The following is a 22,318-nucleotide window of genomic DNA, read 5'->3' as shown; positions in this document are numbered from 1 at the left end:
AGATCCTCAGGGGGTTTGTATGCACTGTGTTAACCGTTACAATATACTGAGGGGACAGGTATTTAGAACTTTAATCTGTAAGAACGCTGTATTAGTGTCCTAGGGCTGCCATAATAACTTACCACAAACTAGATGGTTTAAAATAGCAGAAATTTATTCTCTCACAGTCTGGAGGCCAGAAGTTCAAAATTAAGATGCCCATAGGGCTGCACTCCCCTTAAAGACTCTAGGAGAGATCCCTCCTTGCCTCCCCCAGCTTCTGGTGGCTCCAAGCATTCCTGCATAAATGCATCAAGTTCATTGCAATTAGGAAACTGGGATTCTGTCCCCCAAGTTTCCATTCTCCCAGAAATTGTTCTGGGTCCTACATAAGCCAGGGATGAGAAAATCCTTTTTTCACTCAAAAAGGATGAGTTGACCCTTGGTTGACCCTGTTAGAGAATGATAAACCAATCTCTGCCTCTATTTTCACATAGCCTTCTCCTTTGTGCTGTGATTGGATTTAGGGCCCACCCATATAATCCAGGATGACCTCGTCTCAAGATCCTTAATTTAATTACATCTGCAAAGATCCTTTTTCCAAATAAGGTCACATTCACAGTTTCTGGGGGTTCGGACATGGACATATCTTTTTTTTTTTTTAATTGTGCCTTAAGTAAAAATTTACAAATTAAGTCGGTCTCTCACACAAAAAGTTATACACGCCTTGCTATGTACTCCTAGCTGCCCTCCCCCTAATGAAACAGCACACTCCTCTCCACCCTGTATTCCTCGTGTCCCTTCAACCAGCTCCTGGGCCCCTCTGCCTTCTCATCTCGCCTCCAGACAGGAGTTGCCCACATAGTCTCATGTGTCTATGAGCCAAGAATCTCACTCCTCACCTCACTGGTATCATTTTCTATCTCATAGTCCAGTCCAATCCTTGTCTGAAGTGTTGGTTTCAGGAATGGTTCCAGTCTTGGGCTAACAAAAAGTCCGGGGACCATGACCTCCAGGTCCCTCTAGTCTCAGTCAGACCATTAAGTCCAGTCTTTTTACGGGAATTTGAGATCTGCATCCCTCTGTTCTGCTCCATCAGGGATCCTCTGTTTTCCCTGTCAGGACAGTGATCGGTGGTAGCTGGCACCATCTAGTTCTTCTGGTCTCTGGCTGATGTAGTCTCTGGTTTATGTGGCCCTTTCTGTCTCTTGGGCTCATCTTTACCATACGGACATATCTTTTGTTGGGCCACCATTCAAACCACTTTGAACATTCAGTCCATTCAATCTGCCTTGGAACATTCCTAGACAACATTCTCCTAGCCCCTTGCCATTGCCTACCCTGCTCAGCTGGACCAGCCTAGTTTTCTGATTTACCCATAGTGACTGAAAACTGCCACATTACGCCACCGTTGTTGAATGTTTACTGTATGGCAGGCATCGTCCTAAGTGTTTTACATGGATGAACTCATTTAATTGCAACAACTCTTTGGGGTTGCTACCATAATTACCACCCCCCCCCTTATAGGGTCGCTATGAGTCGGAAGCGACTCGACGGCAGTGGGTGGTGGGTTTTCACAGATGATGAAACTGAGTCACGGGGGCGTTTAGCAGCGTGCCTAAGTTATCATAGCTGGTAAAAGGTGAACTGGGGATACAAAGCAGACAGTCTACACCAGAGTCAGCATACTTTGCCATTATGCAATAACGTTCCTGAAATTATAAAGGGTTCAAAAGGTCATCTTCCAGGCAGAAAGGAAAAGAGGTGGAGGAGAGAGGTGGCATCGGGGGATTTTGTCCCACTTCCTTTGGAGGCTTGGGCTCTAAGAAGGCCAAGATATAGTGTGGGAAACTGTCCGGTCCCCTATTCTGCATGGTATGAAGGTTGGGAATCCCCCAGCTGTTTGTGCCTGGGGGTGGGGACCACATAGTACTCACCAGTGTGTCACTGGTACCTAGCACAGTGCCTTGCATTTGTGTCAAAGGAACACACGCATAGCCATGGCCAGAGACATTGCTCAGGGCAAGGGCTGGCAGGGGTCTCTCTCCAACCACTCACCCAGGGTGGATGCCCAGATCTCTAGGGGTTACAGAGCTGAGTCCTGCAACCCTGGGAGGGAGTTCAAGTCAAAGAGACCCAAAAGCAAAAACTGAGTCCAGGAGCCACAAGAGGAGATGCCACCAGGCCCATCGTGGTGTGCTCATTAACAGCCCGTAGAGCCACAAACCCTGGCTTGAGCTCTAGACAGCTCACATGCATGTGTGTGTTTGCAAGGGTTGAGGGGGAGGTGGGGGCGGTGCTCCATACATGCCCTGCACAGATGCACAGCTTCCTTAGGAAACTGGCAGCTGAGCCACATTCTGAATCCCTCATGAAGAGGCTACCCAGAAAGGGAAGGAGTGGGGTGGCCCCATCTTGATGCAGGTGGGACATTTCCCACAAGATATGTAGTGCTATAGTTGCCGTTAATAAATGAGGCGCGCAGTGGTGGAGGGGCTTGCTCAAGACCCTCAGCCCCAGCACAGGGGCAGGCTCATGGCAGGACAGAGTCTAGCACAATGCCTGGACATTGTGGCTAGCAGGCACTTTAAAAATATTTATTCCACCCAGCATCTGTTTCATTTAATGCTGCTGTAAGTACACATTTCCATGAGGCAGTTTTTTTTTTTTTTAACTTTTATTTATTGTGCTTTAAGTGAAAGTATACAAATCAAGTCAGTCTCTCATATAAAAACTTATACACACCTCGCTATGTACACCTAGCTGCTCCCCCCATAATGAGACAAAACATTCCTCCTCTCCACCCTGTATTCCCTGTGTCCATTCAACCAGCTCCTGGCCCCCTTTGCCTTCTCTTCTCACCTCCAGACAGGAGCTGCCCACATAGTCTTATATGTCTATTGAGCCAAAAAGCTCACTCCTCACCAGTATCATTTTCTGTTATAAAGTCCAGTCCAATCCTTGTCTCAACAGTTGGCTTTGGGAATGGTTCCAGTCTTGGCCTAACAGAGAGTCTGGGGACCATAACCTCCAGGGTCCCTCTAGACTCAGTCAGACCATTAAGTCTGGTCTTTTTATGAGAATTTGAGATCTACATCCCACTGTTCTCCTGCTGCATCAGGGATTCTCTGTTGTGTTCCCTGTCAGGGCAGTGATCGGTTGTAGCTAGGCACCATCTAGTTCTTCTGGTCTCAAGCTGATGTAATCTCTGGTTTATGTGGCCCTTTCTGTCTCTTGGGCTCATATTTACCTTGTGTCTTTGGTGTTCTTCATTCTCCTTTGCTCCAGGTGGTTTGAGACCAATTGATGTACCTTAGATGGCCACTTGCTAGCATATAAGACCCTAGACACCACTCACCAAAGTAGAATACTGAACGTTTTCCGTGAGGCAACTTTCATGGATAAATGCCATGTGGGTGTTCATCATCAAAGAAGGTTGTTAGATGGGTATTTAATATGGCTTCATCCTTTGGCACTTGTGGTCTGTTTTGTGCTTTGGGCTAGCACATTCCATCTGTTTACTAACCAGTATGTGAAACCTTATTTAATTTGCTTTAAATGTTCTTTTTATGAGAGGTGAGAAATGGGGCCTCCTCTACTGCTCCAATGTTAGGATATGGTGAGTAAATTTGCACTCACTGTCTCCACATCTGTTATGGATTGAATTGTATCCCCCCTAAATATGTGCTGAACTTCTGGCCCTTGTACAAGTGGATGTGATCTTGTTTGGAAATAGCAGGGTTTTTGTTGTTGTTGTTATGTTAATGAGGTCATACCAGTGCAAATGAGATCAAACCCATTGCCATAGAGTCAAGTCTGACTCATAGCGACTCTATAGGACAGAGTAGAACTGCCCCACAGGATTTCCAAGGAGTAGCTGGTGGATTCGAACTGCTGACCTTTTGGTTAGCAGCCGAGCTCTTAACCACTGCACCACCAGCACTCCATACCAGTGCAGAGTAGACCCTAAACCCAATCACTTCTAAGTTATCAAAAGACCAGAATAGACACAGAGACACACACGAGAGATGGCAATGCCATGTGGGGACTGTCTACAAGCCAGGGAACGAAGGAACCAAGGAGCACGTGGGGCTCCTGACAGGGAAGGAATCAACACAGCTGAGACTCTCATTTGGACTTGTAGCCTCCAGTACTCTGGGAACGTAAATTTTTGTTTTTCAAAGCCACCCACTTGTACTATTTGTGTTACAGCAGCCTTAGACAACTAAGACAACAGCCTTCGTAATTTTTCTGCCTTGGTTTCCCCTTCTTTGCCACATTTATTTTTCCCAGACTTAAAAACCCACCCCTTTCTTATGAGTTCCATACTTGATTGTCAAGAAGAACCAGAGCCCTTCTGGAGGCACAAGTGTGTCAGGAGATGGTCTGAGCACAGTCCCTTGTACCTATAATGAATTACCGGTCAAAGAGGTCAGGGAATTAGCTAGAAAAACCTCCAATCCAGGCATTCTCACCAGTGGTGTAAGCAGCATCGTAATCAGCTCTGGAAGCTCTAGATTATCTGCTAAGGTGGAAAAATTGTACCAACCATTTAAGACTGCACATTAGACAAAAATCTACCTGTATTTAGAGTGCAGGTCAGAAATTTAGCAGCAGATGAAACCTGCCTAATTCTATTACATTCAGCTTCAAGGATTCATTGAGATTCCTTTGAGAACATTTGATGGGGCGATCAGCCCTGACATATGCTTGCTGGTGAGATGGAATCCAGACTGTGATTTAAAAAAAATCAATTGTTACAATGTCAATAAACCATATGTGGAGTAATGTTGTCATTAGGTGCTGTTGAGCCGGTTCTGATCCATAGTGCCTCTATAAGAACAGTAGAACTGCCCCACAGGGTTTCCAAGGAGTGGCTGGTGGATTTGAACTGCTGACCATTTGGTTAGCAGCTGAACTCTTAACCACTGCACCCCCAGGGCTCCATGAGGAACAATAGCACCTAACATTTTTTGAGCCCTCGCTATTTCTCAGGCCCTGAGCAAACCCATGAGTCCCTGGGTAGTGCAAATGGTTAAAGTGCTTGTCTGCTATTCAAGAAAGGTTGGAGGTTTGAGTCTACCCAGATGTGCCTTGGAAGAAAGTCCTGGTTATCTGCTTTGGAAAAATCTGTCACTGAAAACCCTATGGAGCAGTTCAACTGTGACACACATGGTGTTACTATGGGTCAGAATTGACTTGAAGGCAACTGGATGTTTCGGTTGCGCAAAGCCTGAGCTTTCATGTATTGTCTCCTTTAATCTTCACACTAATCCTATGAGACGGTACTGTTCCTCTCCCTATTGTATGTATGAAGAAATGGAAGCTCATAAAAATGGCAACTTGCCCAAGTAAGGTCACAAAGCTACAAAGATGTAGAAGTAGGATTCAATTCCTGGCCCTTCGTGCGACCCACAGCCTGGATCCTTAGCCAGGAACTATATGGGGGAATCAATTCCCTGGGCCCTTATGTTAGTCATCTAGTGCTGCCGTAACAGAAATGCCACAGGTGGATGGCTTTAACAAAGAGAAATTTATTTTACAAGTCCAAATTCAAGGTGTCTGCTCCAGGGGAAGGCTTTCTCTCTCTGTCTGCTCTGGAGGAAGGTCCTTGTCCTCAATCTTCCCCTGGTCCAGGAGCTTCTCAGGCACAGGGACCCCGTGTCCAAAGGACGCGCTCTGCTCCTGGTGCTGCTTTCTTGGTGGTATGAAGTTCCCCCAACTCTCTGCTAGCTTCTCTCTTTTATATCTCAAGAGATTGCCTCAAGACACAGTCCAATCTTGTAGATTGAGTCCTGCCCCACTAACATGACTGCCGCCCATCCTCTCTCATAAACATCATAGAGGCAGGATTTATAACATATAGGAAAGTCACACAATTCTGGGAATCACGGCCCAGCCCAAGTGATACACACATTTTGGGGGGGACATAATTCAATCCATGACAGCCGTTAATGTAGTGAGGTAGTTTGGAACCTACACTGTGTTAATTACACCCCACCCCGCACCCCCCAAGTCCTTAATTTTCTCTCTGCCTGCCTTAGATCTCTCTACTCCCAACATTAAGAAAATGCAGGGCAGACTTGAACGGCAGAACTCAACAGTAGTTGGAGGGAGGACATAGGGGACAGGAACTAGCTTTGGTTGAGCACCTACTATGTGCTAGGTCCTCTGGCAATTGTGGTCTTCACTGGCTCAGCAAATCTGAAATCCAAGTAGTGGGCCTGTCTCCATTTTTCTCTCGTCTTGCTGTCTTTTAAACTTGGGTCTTCTCCTAGTCTGTTTTTACCTTATGACTTTATGCTCCTGTCTCACAGAAGAGGAAGATGCCTCATCAGTAAAACGTGGCTGTGCACTAGATGTTGGGGAACTGCACACATTAGTCTGCCCTGCTGCTGTAGATCTGAGGACACTGTACTGGGCAGAAGGAAGGGCTGACAGTCAGAGACCTTGTCTGTGATAAACCCTGAGTCAGGGCCTCTAGAGGCTTTCGTAAAGCTCTGTGGCCTGTTTCTCCTGTCTTATCCCTCAGCTTCGTGATCCAGTACATGACCCGCTGCCCTTGCTGTGATAGGCAGTCCCAAAGTGATGACATTAGTTTCTTCGTTGGGTTCCCTTTCTTCCCACATTTTAACATCTCTGAAATTGGGATTGTCCTGGAATCCATGATGACTTACAATTATCATTGGCAATGCCTTTTTTTTTTTTTCCTCTTAGTAATAATGGTGTGTCAATCAATGATGTCTTAGGTTTGAAAAAGTAAAGCGATTACAATGTTCACTTTATTTTTACCCTTCACTATCATATCAGTTCCTGGGCTTGTATCTCTCTGCATTCACTTCTGAGACCTGTATTAAATATCTTCCTTGTGCTTGCCTGTGTGACTCACCTCCCAAGTTATTCCTTCAAGCAGGAGATAATCTGGAAGGAGGCTGATATGAGTTTCCAGGATCTGATAGCCCCTCAGTTGGCATCACGATGTTAATTGCTCATTCCCTTCTTCCTATATCTTATGAATAGTTTCATGGTGTCCCAGGGAGTAGTAAAGCTGAGGGTCATATTTTAAGATTTGTGGGTTCATCTAAGTTATTCATCAAGTCTGCTGTTAATAACCCAATTGCCTCACCTAGAAATGAGTTTGATTGAACTTTATTACGTTTTCTATAAAAGAAGTACCCATTTTAGAGCCTGGATATGGGATTAGGCTGGTTTCCTTGATCATTGTTTTTTTAGATCCCTGATCTTAAGTGAACTGATCATTAAGATAATTGCCATGGTCAGGTTAGTGCAAAAATTACCTGGAGACATTAAAAGTCATTGTGTATTTATACTCCATTAATTATGTGTATACCACATGATCTCCAGGAAACATGTAGCTTCCTGATCACTTTTGACTAGAAACTACTTTTCCTGATGTTCATATCTTAGGGAACTTGATGTCCTCTTATTTGAGAATAGAGAAAAATAAAACATTTAGAAGTGTCTTAAGAAAAGAGATTTCAGAGGAAGAGAAATGATCTATCTGGAAGACTCAAAAGGAACATTTATCTCTGATAATAATCTGCTACAGGAACCAGAAGAAAAATGTCAGAGAACTGTTTGGCATTCTTCGTATAATTGAAAGACATGGCTTCTAAGAAACAGGAACAGACAGTCATAAGGAGAAAATAGACTAAGATGAAAACGTCTAAGGTGAAAATGGAGATATATAGAGTAAGGAAGATACATAAAAAGATAAAATGTTCAGTATCTGAATTAAAATCCACATTAATTCTGCAGAATTAAAATCAATGAAGTAGGCAAATAACAATGACAAGCCATCAGAATGCAAGGAAATGGTCGATGATAAAAACAATGAGAGGAAAAATGATAAATTTAGAGAACAGAGATTCAACATATGGATAACTGGTGTTTCTGAGGAGCCCTGAAGGAGACTCTAGAGTAAATAGAATGAAAACGGTAACCACAGATTTAATAGAAGACTATCCTGAGCTAAAGAAAAGGTGTGAGTGTGCTATTTAGGATATGTCTGTAACGATAACCCCTGAATCTCTAATCAGATGTCCAGCAGGCTCCCTTTGTGACACCCAGGCTTCTTCCATCTAGGGCTTTGGAATTTCCGCTGGGCCCTCTGCATCCAGCAGCGAGACAAGGAAGGAGAGAATGAGCTCTGGTCTGAATTGCCTCAGCTACAGGGGACACTCAGCACTTCTACTTACATTCCATTGGATAGAACCAATAGCATGGCCCTATCCAGATGGAAAGGGGGCTTGGAAAAATGTGGGGTAGGTGGGTGTCCAGGAAGAAGAGGAAGTGTGTTTGGTGAGCACATGGTGTTCATTGTCTCTGACACACTGGAGGTGCAAGCATGCACACACATTAAGTTTAAAATAGCTCTTCCCTCGATATCTCCATGATAAAATCAACTATGCAGAATCACAGGGGAGGAGAGTGGACAGTCAGACACTGTGCCTCCTAAATGACCATCTTGTTCCCGACACTCTGACAGCCTGGACCTCATTGCTCAGGCTTCTGGGATGTCTCCACATGGATGTTCCTTAGGCCAGCGGAGTTCCCCATGGGAGTGTTTAGACCCTCCCACCGTTTAACATATTGCCTCCAGCTCCCACCATCCCCTCTTCCTGGTTCCCACTAACTCTCCCCCTCCCTCAAAACAGCAAGTCCCAAGTCTTAGCTGTGAATTTTCACAAGTTCCCCAGTCTGAGGAGGAGAGAGATATGCCAGATCCCCCTCCAGTCCTAGATGCTAGGTGTTTTTAGTATTTTCTCTGTGGCCAAGCAGTTAAAAACAACAATAAAACAAAATCACTCTGACCTTAATGTTGGAAAAGAACACTTGTTTCCCCCTCTTGTGGCCTAGGATGTGACTTATTGTATTACAGATACAGAAGGACATTCTTGCCTAGCAGTGGGGATGGCAGCAAGGATAGTCCAGCCACATGGTTCAGTAGGTTAGACTTCACTTTCCTTTTGAAGGACAAATGCTCTCAGATTGGGCTACAACAGAAATCAACTGTTTTATGTTTGAATTTGACTAGTGTGAGACTCCTCAAAATATAGCTACATTGGTTTTAGGCACAGTCCTGCCTGAAGGCAAAAGGTAGACGTGGCAACCTCTTAAAAGTATCTGTGATGGGATTCTAGCGCAGCCTGAGGTGTGGAGCAGTGAATTGAAGGACGTGTCAATGCAATTAGACGGCCTTTTTGATAAGTGTTTATCTGCACAGTATCCAAGTTTGATGACATTTCACTGAAGGGACTGAATATTTGAGGGCTGAGTCCAGGCATCCTGCTAGTTCAGCACTGTCTCTGCACCTCCAAGGCTTCCTGAATGTCTCTTTCTTTCCCCTACATTGAAGACATGAGCTCCACGTGGTTCTGTGATCAGTGGCAGAGGCCTTTGTCGAGTGGTTGGGACCACCACGGAACTCCACGGTCACCTTCCTGAGCTGCTCCTGATGCACTGTCCACCCAGTGTTGTAATGATCTCTCTGTGGGCTCCCCCCACATGGTGGACTTTTTGAGAGCAGGGATTGTGAATTACCACCCAGTGGCAAACCGGGTCCCAGCTCATGGCAGGCAAAGGATTGTGTTTGAGTCAAGAAGAAACAGGTATGAGAGGTGGGTTGTATCTGCATTGCCATGACCTGGCAGCTGGGGCAGTGGGTGATCCATGGCCAGCAGTCACCCCTGCAGCCCACCAGCTCTCCTGTGGGGCCAGCAGCATCTTCTTTCCCTAACAGCATGGCACCCCTCGTCAGAGTGAGTGCTGGAGGTGCCCATTTTCTCACTTGCCTCCTAATCCCCATCTTATTCTGGGTGGGGAACAGCTCAGTTCTGAGCCCACATGTGACAGAAACAGGAACTGGAATCGTCCTTTCAGGAGCTGATCAAATCCTTAAAGCTTCTGCCAGGAATATGGAACCTGGGCTTTGGTCACTTGCTGGTTCCCATGCCTCACCTTCCTACCGGATCCCTTGAATCTGCTCACCGTAATTTGGATGAGGGGAGGAAAGTGACTCTACCTTTCACTAGCTCTGTGGCCCTGATCAAGTCACTAAATTTCCTGGATCCTTAATTTCCTCACCTGAAAAACCAGGACAATGGGTTCACCACTGCAGGGCTAGGGAGAAGGGCCCAGCACAGCACTGGGCACCTATTTGGGTTTAATATCTTTTGTTGATTGAATAATTTCTTCCTTTAAAGGTCTAACTCAGGACCCTGGTCGTTACAGATGTGAACCTTGAGTTTCCAGTCTCCCATTTCAACAGGCATTGAACACATTCATTTCAGATCACAGAATTTTCAGTTACCTGTATATTGTTTTGAATTTGGCAATTGATGACATATCTATGTGTATGTATCTATATCTATATGTATGACTCACCACCCTTCTGTCAGCTTGTCATACTGTGGTGGCTTTCATGTTGCTGTGATGCTGGAAGCTATGCCACCAGTATTTCAAATACCAGCAGGTCACCTATGGTGGCGGGCTTCAGTGGAGCTTCCAGACTAAGAGACTAGGAAGAAAGGGTTGGCAATCTACTTCTGAAAATTAGCCAATGAAAACCTTATCGCAACAGATCACAACAGAACATTGTCGGACTCACTTGCTTTGGACACATCATCAGGAAGGATCAGTCGCTGGAGGAGGACATCATGTTCCGTGAAGCAGAGGGCCAGCATAGGCATGAGAGACCTCCTGTAAGATGGCTTGGCACTATAGCCACAATGATGGACTCAAACATGCCAGTGATTGTGAGGATGATGCAGGACCGGGCAACATTTTGTTCTGTTGTACATAAGGTCCCCATGAGTTGGAGTCGACTCAACAGCAGATGACAACAACATATATGATCTTGTTTGTATTCTCTTTTACCTTAACATGACTGTGGGCCTCTAGCAGGCAGGGACCATGTCTCATTTCTTTCAGGTATCTTCTCTCTCACATCCCATTCCAGTTCTTGCTCACTCCCAGCCACCAGAAGATACTCAAGAAATAACTGTGCTTGTCCAGTGGAAGGGAATAGAACTGATTCCAACTGAATATAAAGAAACCTCGGTCCATTCATTCACAACTGTGCAATTCCTGGGTAGTAGGAGAAATGGCAAAGATGGCCTACTGACCATTGAGCTCTGGGCTCCTTGCTGGAAGGATTTAAAGATATACGAGGCTTCGTTAGAAGAAGGTGTGTTAGGGATGCTCAGAAATAAGCACTTGTTGGGTCTGCAGCACTCAGGGGATTAAAAGATATTTCCAGTCAAAGGAATTTCCAGAGATCGGACAGAAGGAGGCTTCACCACCTCTCTTCTTCCTCCTTCTCCCTTTATTCTTTAAAAAAAAATTTTTTTTTTTTTTTTGTCCTACATCATTACAGTAGTTACTGCCCACCATGAAATTTTGGAAAACTCAGAAGCCTTTTAAGAAGGTAAAGATAAGCTTTACCCATGATCTTACAACCCAGAGGTGTGAGTTCTTCTTTATCGGAGCAGACCAGGCAGGGTGTGGCCCACTCCTTATTGAGCCATCTCCATTTCTTCTGCGAAGTGGCAGAAACAAGGCCACACCAGTCTCCTCTCTCCCCTTGAGAAGTCTCACTCAGGGATCGGTGAGTTTGGGCTCCAAGTCCAGGGCTTGGAGGGAATGCTGTCCTTGCCTGGCATTGACTCGTGGGGCAAGGAACCTGGGGCTTTGAGATGCTGGCATGGCCAAGGGGGCAGCCGTGCCCATGTGGTATGTGGGGCAGGTAGGAAGTGACAGCTGTGGCGTCTTCAGGCTCAGGATGCTGAGTGATACAGACTGTCCCTGTCTGAGACGCCCACCAAGGTGGCAGGAGATAGGCACCGCCTCTCCTCAGGGTACACGGAACTTTAACAGATTTTAGCAAAAAGTTGGACAACTTGGGCATCTGTCACTCCCCTCATAGGCTTTTTGTTCCTTTTAGAGTCACAAGGAAAGATGCATAAAAATGTAATTTTATACTTTAGTGATTACGTATATCTGATCCTCACGAGCAGGGAAGAAGACTGTGGTAGGAAGCATTGCTTCGTCATTTATGGTCACTGCTTCCCAGGAGGGTGAATCCTGAGCAGGTCTTTGCTGAGTAGGGTTCAAGGGTGTGAGGATGCAAACTGGAGATGCTGTGAGGGAGCTCCAGGCTCCTGGAGCGAAGGGTAAAGGGGGAGGTGGGAGCAGGGGTTGGGGAGGGGCTGCGTGAGGGGAGGAGTGAGGGAGTCAGATAAGGTGTGTAGCTGAAAATGAACTTTGGAGAGAGAAGGGCATTGCTGTGTCTGGTGTGCGATGTATATTACTTTCTCCTTTGTCTCCCCATAGTCAACGTGGAGTTGGATTTGTTAGTTTAAGAGCTGCAATCAATTGTTGGAATTCTGTTTCAAAATGGGCAAGAAAAGCAGCTGCCAGAAGGAGCCCATCCATTTGTGTTATACTACAAATGAGCATTTTGTGTAAAAGGAGGTGACTGGTTCCTAGGAAACTGGCCAGATTACCTGCCAGGCAAACCTCCGTCAACACACGAGGTGCCTTATCCTGAAATGGGCTGCTTAGGGGTCCGTCTGCTGCCCTGTGCTGTGAGCTCCCCAGGGCCTGACTCACTCCTGGGACCTGTGGGCCTGGCACAGAGCTTCTTTATTAAATTGGCCTAAGTTGTCCCAATTCATGTTAGTTGAATTTTAGTTCAACTAACATTGATTGGGAGTCCCTGAGTGGTATAAATGGTTAACATGTTCGGCTGCTGAAAGGTTAGAGGTTTGAGTCCACCCAGAGGTGCCTTGGAAGAAAGGCCTAGTGATCTACTTCCAAAAAATGAGTCACTGAAAACCTTCTGGAGCACAGTTCTACTCTGACATACATGGGGTCGCCATGATTCAGAATTGACTTGAAAGCAATGGGTTCGGGTTTGTAGGATATCTGGGTAGACAAAGGCCCCCGAATGCTTTAATGACGTGGCTAGATTCACAATCCAGTGGGTGGCAAAATAGGACAAAATCCAGTGTCCCGGCTCCCTCACAGGCCTGCCATTTGTCTTCCCACCTTGCAAGATGACCAGTCCCATGGCACAGCTTGATGGCACACTGAAAACAGGATGCAAGAGGCTCCGATCACTTAGGAACTGTCAGGTACCCTGGGGCTGATGGCCCTGCTCCCAGTTCTTGGGGTACCATGGCTCACACTGCCCGTTGCTTCTCAGCTCTGTCTGATGGTACGGATGGCTGGAAGCTGGGGTGAGTGAGGCTCTCAGAGTTTTGGGTAACCAAGAAACCAGCCATGGGACACAATGCTGGGGAACCTGGAGGCTGATGGGTGGTGATGCTGGGCTTGATGCTGGAGCTAGAGAAGGCTCAGAGGGTCTGTTAGGTCAAGATCCTTCAAGGCCTACCTAGGGTGGCAGCCCTGCCCCAGGTGCCGGGACCTCCCTGTGTGGCATTGGTGTCAGGCCTTTCTCTCTGCCCTTTCCCTCATTACCTCTTGCTGCTCTGGGCCTGGTCAGGACCTGCAATTAGAGATCTGACAGCTTCATTGCCACAGAATAGTTTACGAATAATACATTCGCTTACAGTACCTCTCAGGACTATGTTCATCCTAATCCGGGGTCATACCATAACCCAAGGGCTGGAGCCCTAATAATGGGTGGGATTGCAACACCAAGGAGGACTGGGATGGGAATCATTTTGTTCATTGTGTACTCACCTGGGGGATAGGTATACAGTGTGTACTTATCTGTACTTGTCTGTGTTCTTACACGAAGGGCAGAGGTCACTCCTGGGGTGAAAGATTAATTCTCTCAATGGACACAAGACATAGTTCAGATTCTGAAATCTTAAAAGGTTGCTGCCATAGGGTATCCTCAGACCTCCGTGGCCAGCTGCTGGGGAAGGGAGGGAAGTTAGTGCTTCAGGGGAGACAACTTACCTGGCTGCAGGATAGGCCCTTAGGGAGGGCTGTGGCCACCCATCCAAAGAATGGCCTCCAGAGGTGTGTCAGCAAATGCAGCCCTAGGCCAGTCCTGGAAGGGAGGGCTCCCGTGTTGGTGGGGATTGGACAGAAGCAGCAACACGTGGTGGCTGTGACCCTGTTCTAGCTACCAATAAAATCACTGGAAGGAGGGCCCTAGCTGGCAGCTGGACGTGCAGAGCATTGAGACTAGCTCTTAGAAGCAACCATTAAGTCCCTAACTAGAGGGGCAAGCGTGAGAACTGGGCTCAGGAACATCCAAGCCCTGAAACGCTACAGCCTGGGTCTTTTCATTCTCCTGAAGAGGACGCTGTGCCTCTGGGTCCGTAGGTGTCCAGGGCTCCCCTTAGGCACACCATACCTAATAAAACAATTCTTGTCCCTCGTTGGTGGGGCAAGTGGGGCAAGTCTTTGCAAATGGCTCAGCTCTGGGCAGCATCCGTCACAGCACCTGGAAGGAGCTGAGCTGGCCAATGGTCCTGCCGTGCATGGCTTCGACCCCAAGCCATAGCGGCAGTGCGGGTAGGGGCAGGTACTGGGGGTGCTGCCAGCCTTGGGTGGGACAGCCCCAAGCACCTCTGGGTCTGAACAACAGGGTGTCCAAGTGAAAATGGAAAACTATCATTTGCCATTTAAAGAAGAAAAACAATTTAATAATTAACATTTTGAAGACTTTGATCCCCAGGATTTTTGGGGTAGTCACTCACCCTTGTTTGTAAGATATTAACAACTTTGCATTCCTCCTTCAGTAGTATTTATTTTTACTACCCAGGTATTAGCCAGTCATCATCAAGCCAATTCCAACTCATGGAGACCCCATGTGCATAGCTGAGGCCTTTCTTCCCCTTGAACTCTAGGTGAAATTGTCTTGAATCCACCAATTCATGGCCTGTGGAACTCTAAAACCTTCCTACTTCCCAGGGTGTGATATTCTTCAGCCTCTTGGACTCCATCCCAAATCCCTCACACCAGCATCTGAGTTCCACAGCTCTTAGTGAAGTGTTTTGGGGAGTATTACGAAGGGGGTCATATTCCTTCCAGCCCAGCAACTTGTGGTTCCCTCTGGGCTCACCCAGGAGCTCCCATTTGCTCCCTCTCCCACTTAGCAGCCCCCCTTCTCTGAAGCCTTGCCAGCCAGCTTCAGCACTGTTCCAATTCCTTCCTTTAAAAGGAACTCTGATCCCAACTATAAAGATCATGAAGCATTCTTGACCTTTTTATAGACATAATTAAAAAAACATATATCTATTTATTTATTGAGCTTTAGGTGAAAGTTTATAAATCAAGTCAGTCTCTCATACAAAAAGTTACATACACCTTGCTACGCACTCCTAGCTGCTCTCCCCCTAATGAGACAGCATATTCCTCCTCTCCACGCTGTATTCCCCGTGTCCATTCAGCCAGCTCCTGTCCCCCTCTTCCTTCCCATTTCGCCACCAGACAGGAGTTGCCCACATAGTCTCAAGTGTCTGCTTGAGCCAAGAAGCTCACTCCTCACCAGTATCCTTGTCTATCTTATAGCCCAGTCCAATCCCTGTCTGTAGTGTTGGCTTTGGGAATGGTTCCAATCTTGGGCTAACAAAGGGTCTGGGGACCATGACTGTCAGGTCTCAGACCATTAAGCCTGGTATAGACATAATTTGCTTTTAACATAAAAATTCAATTCAAGGTAATTCTTAAGAATTTGCCAGCAGTCCTTAAAATAAATCAGTGCTGCAAAAATAAGTGCTCCAAAAACATTGTTTAGAGTTCCAGTGGTGCCAACAAAACCCTGATGTTTGTCGTTTTTGTGTTTTCCAGCTCCCTTCAGATGTTTGAAGTCCTGTAGATGTGGTCAGCATCCCTGAGAGTGGAGCAGGTTGTACAAGCCAAGCACTGAGAAGAGCGAGTCTTGGACGAGGTTGGCCCAGGGTCCTGGTAATTAGTCGGCAGTTTGGGTGGTGATGGAGGGATGCACCCTTTTAGGTTGGGTATAGCTCACCAGGATGAGCTTCCTGACACTCAGGCCATTGCCATGAACTCCCCCCTCTTGCTCACTCATGAAGTACCACAGACTTGGAGAGACCTTAGAGGTCACTGGTCTAGCCTCCAGCAGTGGCAGAAGCTCCCTAGGACATCCCTGCAGTCCTGACCACCATCAACAAAGCAGCCTGTTCCACCTTCCCATTCCTGAGCTCTCCTGCTGTTAAAAAGCTCTCTCTCACGCACTCCGATCAAATCTGCCTTTCTGCAACTCCCACTGGGTTCCTAGTTCTGCCCGCCGAGGCTATAGGGAATCAGCCTAATCCCTCTTCCACATGGCTGCTCAACAGATATTTGGGGACAATATGATAGAGTGGAGGCAGGCAGGATCTGCACAGACAGTCCTGGATGAAATCCTGTCCCTACTGTTCTCTGTGCAATCTCAGGCAAGTTACTTAGCCTCTCTGTGACTCAGTTTCTTTATTTGTAAAACTGGGACAATAGTGTCTGCCACATCAAGTGGTTCTGGGAATGAAAATGAATTATGAATACAAGCTGCCTAGAACCACGCCTGGTCCGACAAACGCTGGTCGCCTCTGGTCTTCAGCGTCCTGCTGAGCCTCTTTTGTGTGGTCTCCAGTTGACACGTTCCCACAGACGTCCGATCAGAAAACAGTAGGCATTCTCAGTCTTTCCCTGGATGTTCTTTTTGTTAATATAGCTCAAGATTGAATTAGTTTTTTTGGACTAAAACATATAATTATAGTTATATTATTATTTTTATTTTTTTTTAATGTGCACCTGTTTACAATTGAATCCCAAGCCTCTCATTGCTCGAGTTCTAACACTAAGATGATTCTAGCCCATAAATGACATATAATGATAACAAATGCTTCAGGCTCTGTTTGAAGCACTTCACATACATTAACCCATCTAATCCTCACAATAACCTTACCAGGTAGCGAAATTGTTATAACTTCCATTTTATATATGGAGAAACTGAGGCACAGACAGGTTAAATAACTTGCCCAAGATCACACAGCTGATAAGAGGCATGGCTGAGATTTGAATCAGATAGTCTTGCTCCAGAGTCTGTGCTTTTAACCACCAAGCTTTGCTGTCGACAACTTTGACCACCTACATAACATTTTGGGAAAGGAAGGAAAGGACACAAAGGGATGCCTCTGGATCATAAGGCTGAAAGGGTTTGCCCAGGCCCCTATTGTCATGGAAGTGGAATCAGTGCTTCTCTGTCCAACCCCACCCCCATCAGAGCTCCTCTGGGGCAGCGCTCTGAGGGACGTGAACGCAGGCCAGTACATGGTCCTGAGGGCTCTTGCCCATCAGGCCCAGAACTTCTTGGTTCCTGGTACTCTGGAGACGGGAGAACTGCTTCAGGGCCTTCACAGGCCTGACCTTGGGAAGTGGAGCCACTCCAAGGGGAAGGGGAAAGGATCAGCCTTTTCCTGATCAGATGGAATGGGTTTAGGTTGGGAAGCCTCAGTCCCAGGCTGTGTTGGCCAAAAGGCTCCCAGTCCCGGAGAAGTTGAGAGTTCAGGTGTTTCTGGAGCTGGTGGGACCGGAGTTATCATTTTTTTTTTTTTTTTACAGTCCTCAGCTCACCCCCATGTCATGTCCAATCATTGGGGGGTGAGGAGGGGAGTTGCTTGTGGTTGTTTTAAAAATACTATCAAAGGTTCAGGGCTTTGAAAGTGCAAGGAGAAATTAATTTGCTTCGATAAGTCACTCAACAGAAAGGAGGTAGGGTGCAGTGGGGCGATGCCTCTGGAAGAATTCTGGTTGGCAGAGCTGCCTGCCCAGGAGACTCTGGGATGTGGCTGCCTGTCTGAGAGGCTCTGAGCACGCCTGTTGTGTTTGACCTTGCATTCCGTTCTTACTGCCTATGTTCCAGGGATGAGGCTGGTGGGGAGGGGGAGAGCACAGTGGAGGTGAAGTGTTATTAACTCACCGCACACACATGAGATTGACTCGAACCCACAAGGTAACTGCCAGTTGCTCACATGTGTTATTTCCAGATGTTTCTCTTTGGGCATCTGGCTTGAGGGAGAGGCATGGGGGGTTAGGGGGGTGGAGGGAGAGCAGGAAGATGGTTTCTTGCTCCGGGAAACTTGAATCATCCATCCTTCTGCCTTTTCTATATGAATCTGTCCCTTTGCAACTCAGACATATCATATTGTATCAGAGCTGCAAGGGACCCCAGAGATCATTCTGTTCACCCCTGAGTTAGAGATGAGCAAAATGAGACCCAGAAAGGGGAAATGACTTGCAGAAGCCCATGCAGCTAGAGAAGCAGAATTGTGACTTGAGTCCAGAGCTAATTCCACCAGGAACATCCCTTTTTGACTCAATTACTCTTTCTCCAATTAGATGAAAAGAAAATGTCTAGCTTTAATGGTACTCAGTACTACATCAACCATTCTAGCAACCTGCCAATTCTGTTTCAAAGTATTTCTTTAGAGAATCTTTTTTTGGCTGCTATTCCTAGCAGGCTCCCTCCCCTGGCCCCTACTCCCTGCTGCCAAACATCTCATCATGACTGGTAAGGGTGATGCTAGTTGGGAGCAATCCAGCGAGGGTTTTCATAAAGAGATGATTAATGAATGAAATAATTAAAATCAGGGTCATGGTCTGGCAGCCTTGGAGTGGTAGGGTCCAGGTGGCCTGTGGAGCCTTGTCCTGTCCCAGGCCTGGGTGTGCAGTGCCAAGTGGTGGTGTGAGGGGAGGAGGGGGCTTGGACAGCCATGGGAAATGGCCTGCGGCCCTAGAAACATTTCTGTGATGTCTTTGGCAGGCTTGCCAAAAATGGCCAGTACCTGGAACGGATACCTTCCATTACATGTCACAACATTTAACATCTAGGCCAGTGGTAGTTCAACCCTGGCTGCTCATTGGAATCACCTAGGGGAGTTTTTAAAAATCCTGATGTCCAGGTCACATCACAAACTAATTACATTAGAATCTCTGGCATCAGTATTTTTTTTTTTTTCAAAGCTCTCTAGGGTTGTGCACCCAGGGCTGAGAACCACTGCTTTAGGCCAATCCTTGGGGACCCTCTCCGTGTGCCTTTCCTCGAACTTGATATGGATGATGCTATTTGCCTGTCCCCAAAGGGAAGAATGCGGGGGGAAAAAAAAAAGTCCTCTGGGTATTCGGGGATGGGGTAGACTCCCACTTCTCCTCTATGGGCTTATCTACTGCACCACCCTCCACTCAGAGGGGCTGTAAGGGTGGAGTCCTGACAGCAGATGGAAGGAGAGGTCACATGCAGTTCAGGGACAACCAGAATATGCTTACCTGGCCATCCTTTGTAATGAGTTGCTGGCCAGAATAAAGGCTAAAGGCTGGGGCAAACAAGACTGTTGGAGCTAGGACCCTGGAGGCAGCTCGGCCCTGGGCAACCAGCAACTGAGGATGAAGGGCAGATAAAACCTGGGAGGCCAGGGGGGTAGAAAGAACAAGCAAGCACTCTACCTCCTCACAAAATGGAAAACCAGGAAGGTAAAGTGAGGTAGTGGCAGATTAAGGAGGTGTCCTGATCCCAGCTTAATGCTCTTTTGTTTGTATATATTAAGGAGTCCCTGGGTAGCATAAACAGCTAAGCACTTGGCTGCTAACTGAAAGTTTGATCGTTTGGATCTACCCTGAGTTGCCTTGGAAAAAGAGTTTGGTGATCTACTTCTGAAAAACCAGCCACTGAAAACCCTGTGGAGCACAGTTTTAATCTGAGATACATGGGGTCGACATGAGTTGGAATTGACTCAACAGTACCTGGTGGTTTTATATATGTTAAAAAGCTATTTACTGTTCAATCACCTATTTCTTTTTGCTGAAAAGGGGATTAGCCAGCAGGGGAAGGCTAACCCTCCCTAAGGCTGCCCAGGGTGTTAGTTCAGATTTAAGGGCCTAGCAGTGCCGACCCAAGGGAGACTGTCTTGGCCAGAGCCACACAGCTGGGGAGTGGAGGCCGGAGCTGCAGCCTGCTTCTTCAGAGGGGCCTCCACTATTGCAATGAAGGGCATCCATTCATTCATCAGTCATTTAAACAAGCATGAGTAGAAAAAATATGTGGCTTTTTCCCAGTTTAACTCTCTAAAGCCTGCCCTAGTCTTCACTCCAGGGATCATGTCAACGACACATGCAGACCTCTGGGTGGCCTGGCAACTTGGCACTCTTCAAACAGTATTTATTCTGTTAATATTTATGCATATTTATTTAGTGAGGTTTGGGAGAAGCTCGGAGACCTGGTGGCACAGTGGTTAAGAGTTTGGCTGCCAACCAAAAGGCTGGCAGTTTGAATCTACCAGCCACTTCTTGGAAACCCCGTGGGGCAGTTCTACTCTGTCCTATACAGTCACTATGAGTCAGAATCAACTCGACAGCAATGGGTTTGGTTTGGGAGAAACTAATTTTCCATTAGCAAAAACTGCATACCTCTTTTAAACTTGGAATAAGGATCTCATTCTGCATTAAGAAACATTTTACTGAAACAGATTCACCAATAGCTCCCTTCTAGAAACCAAAGCAAAGTCAAGGTTTTAAAGAAAAGTATTTAGCAAAACATTTCCCACACATTAGTAGTTCTTGTTCTCTTTTGGGAATTTCCCACCAATTTTTTTTAGGAGGCTTATTTTTTTATTAGAGGGTTTGCACTTTAGATGAAGTACTGGTTCCGAGCAAACAGCATTACACTACGTAGGAACGCACCACAGAAATGCTCAACGAGGTGTGCAAGTCAAGTGCAAGTCAAGGTCACCATCTATTCCAGTTGGAGTGTGGCCAGTTTAAACCTGGCCAGCTATTTAGTGAAGGTGTGGTGGACACCCGAGCCCTATACCAAAACCTTTATTTAGTCTAGTAATGCTTTAAGTGGTGGCAGTGGCTAAGCACTTGGCAGCTAACTAAAAGGTTGGTGGTTGGAACCCACCCAGCAGCACTGCAGAAGAAAGGTCTGCCAATCTTCCATAAAGATTACAGCCAGGAAAACCCTATGGAGTACAGCACCACTCTGTAACGCATGGGGTCGCCATGAGTCGGAATGATGCAAGGCAAAGGGTGATGATGCTTTAGCGCTCTCTATAGATGCATTCTGGGCTTCTGTCGGGGTCTTGCCCTCTAAGCAGCAGCTCTGGGGGATAACTGTGTCCCATGGTGAACTCAAGAGAATCCGACCCCTCTGCCTTAAGGAAAAGCTTACCCCAATTGGGAAGATTAACCTGTAACCTCACCTTCCCTTCTCTGCAGGGCTCCAGGAGTGGATTGCAAACCCACCAGGAAAATGAGTGAAGAGACAGTCCCCGAGGCTGCCTCCTCGCCGCCGCCCCAGGAAAGGCAGCCTTACTTTGACCGCTTCTCCGAGGAGGACCCTGAGTACATGCGCCTGCGTAACCGCGCAGCGGACCTGCGGCAGGACTTCAACTTGATGGAGCAGAAGAAGCGCGTCACCATGATCTTGCAGAGTCCTGTGAGTGGGTCTGCTGAGGCGGGGGTGGGAGGAGAGAGGAGAGTGGGACTGAGGTGAGGGTGCAGAGATGCGAAGGGGAGAGGGGCAGCGGCGCTGATTCATCACGGTGAACCTGTAAAGATAAGTAGCTCCTCTTCGGCTTGCTCAGGGTCGATAACAATTTAAACCAGTTGAGCTAGACAGTCTGGCAAAGTGGGTGTTTGACTCTTCCCTAACCCCGGAGGGCAAAACCTGATCTGTATGCAAGCAGTTTGGCTTGATGGTCGGAGGAGGGAGTACTGAGAGACAGAAGCCCCACCTCAGTTGCCTGTGCCCCTTCTGAGCCTCAGTTTCCATTCTTCCCTCCTCACCAAAAGCTGTAACGATGAACTAACAGACAAATTAATGTAAACTAGAGGCCAGGGGCCATCAAGTGGAAGGCTTGGGGCTCCCTTTACCAAACACCACAAAGCGGAACTGGCTGTGGGGACACATAAAGCTTTAGAATGCATAGGGCAGAGGTGGGGAGGGCCTGGAAGCCCCAGAAAGTGGGAAGCATGCCGGCTCAACAGGGCACAGGGGGCTATGCTGGGGACGGGGGGAGGAAGGGCAAATCGGCGTGTCCTCTCTGTAGCTCCAGACGTGAGGTGATTGGCGCCTGCCTGGCACGGGCACGGAGCTCATCCTTGAGAAGGGCTGGACTTGGGCCTAGCGGGCCCCTGAAGTAGGGTAGTGACGCAGGCCCTTGGGTGAGAGAAGGGAGAGCAGCGTGGAGGGAGGCAAGGGGCCATCTGTGGGTTTGGGGTCCTCAGGGAACAGTGATGATCCCAGGGATGGGAAGCCCCAAGATGAAGCTGCATACCCAGGTGCTTGCCACATGGGCGCAGGAGGGGACCTAGCTCTGCCTTGGGCGCTGCTGGGCTT

The 22,318-nt window shown here is 47.2% G+C and overlaps 1 protein-coding gene across 1 annotated transcript in view; it reads left to right on the top strand.

Moving 5' to 3' along the window:
• Positions 1–15,769: 15,769 nt before the first annotated feature.
• Positions 15,770–22,318, top strand: part of ADD2 (adducin 2) — a 55,625-nt gene continuing 49,076 nt past the window's right edge. The window contains exons 1-2 of the mRNA XM_064268699.1: positions 15,770–15,888; positions 21,196–21,415. Coding sequence (XP_064124769.1) covers positions 21,230–21,415 — 186 coding nt within the window. The 5' untranslated portion in view covers positions 15,770–15,888; positions 21,196–21,229. The remainder of the gene's footprint in view (positions 15,889–21,195; positions 21,416–22,318) is intronic.

Source organism: Loxodonta africana, chromosome 15 (genome assembly GCF_030014295.1).
Source record: "Loxodonta africana isolate mLoxAfr1 chromosome 15, mLoxAfr1.hap2, whole genome shotgun sequence".
In the NCBI taxonomy this organism is placed as follows: domain Eukaryota; kingdom Metazoa; phylum Chordata; class Mammalia; order Proboscidea; family Elephantidae; genus Loxodonta; species Loxodonta africana.
Note: the sequence above shows the minus strand (reverse complement) of the source record. Positions and strands in the feature narration are given on the sequence as shown.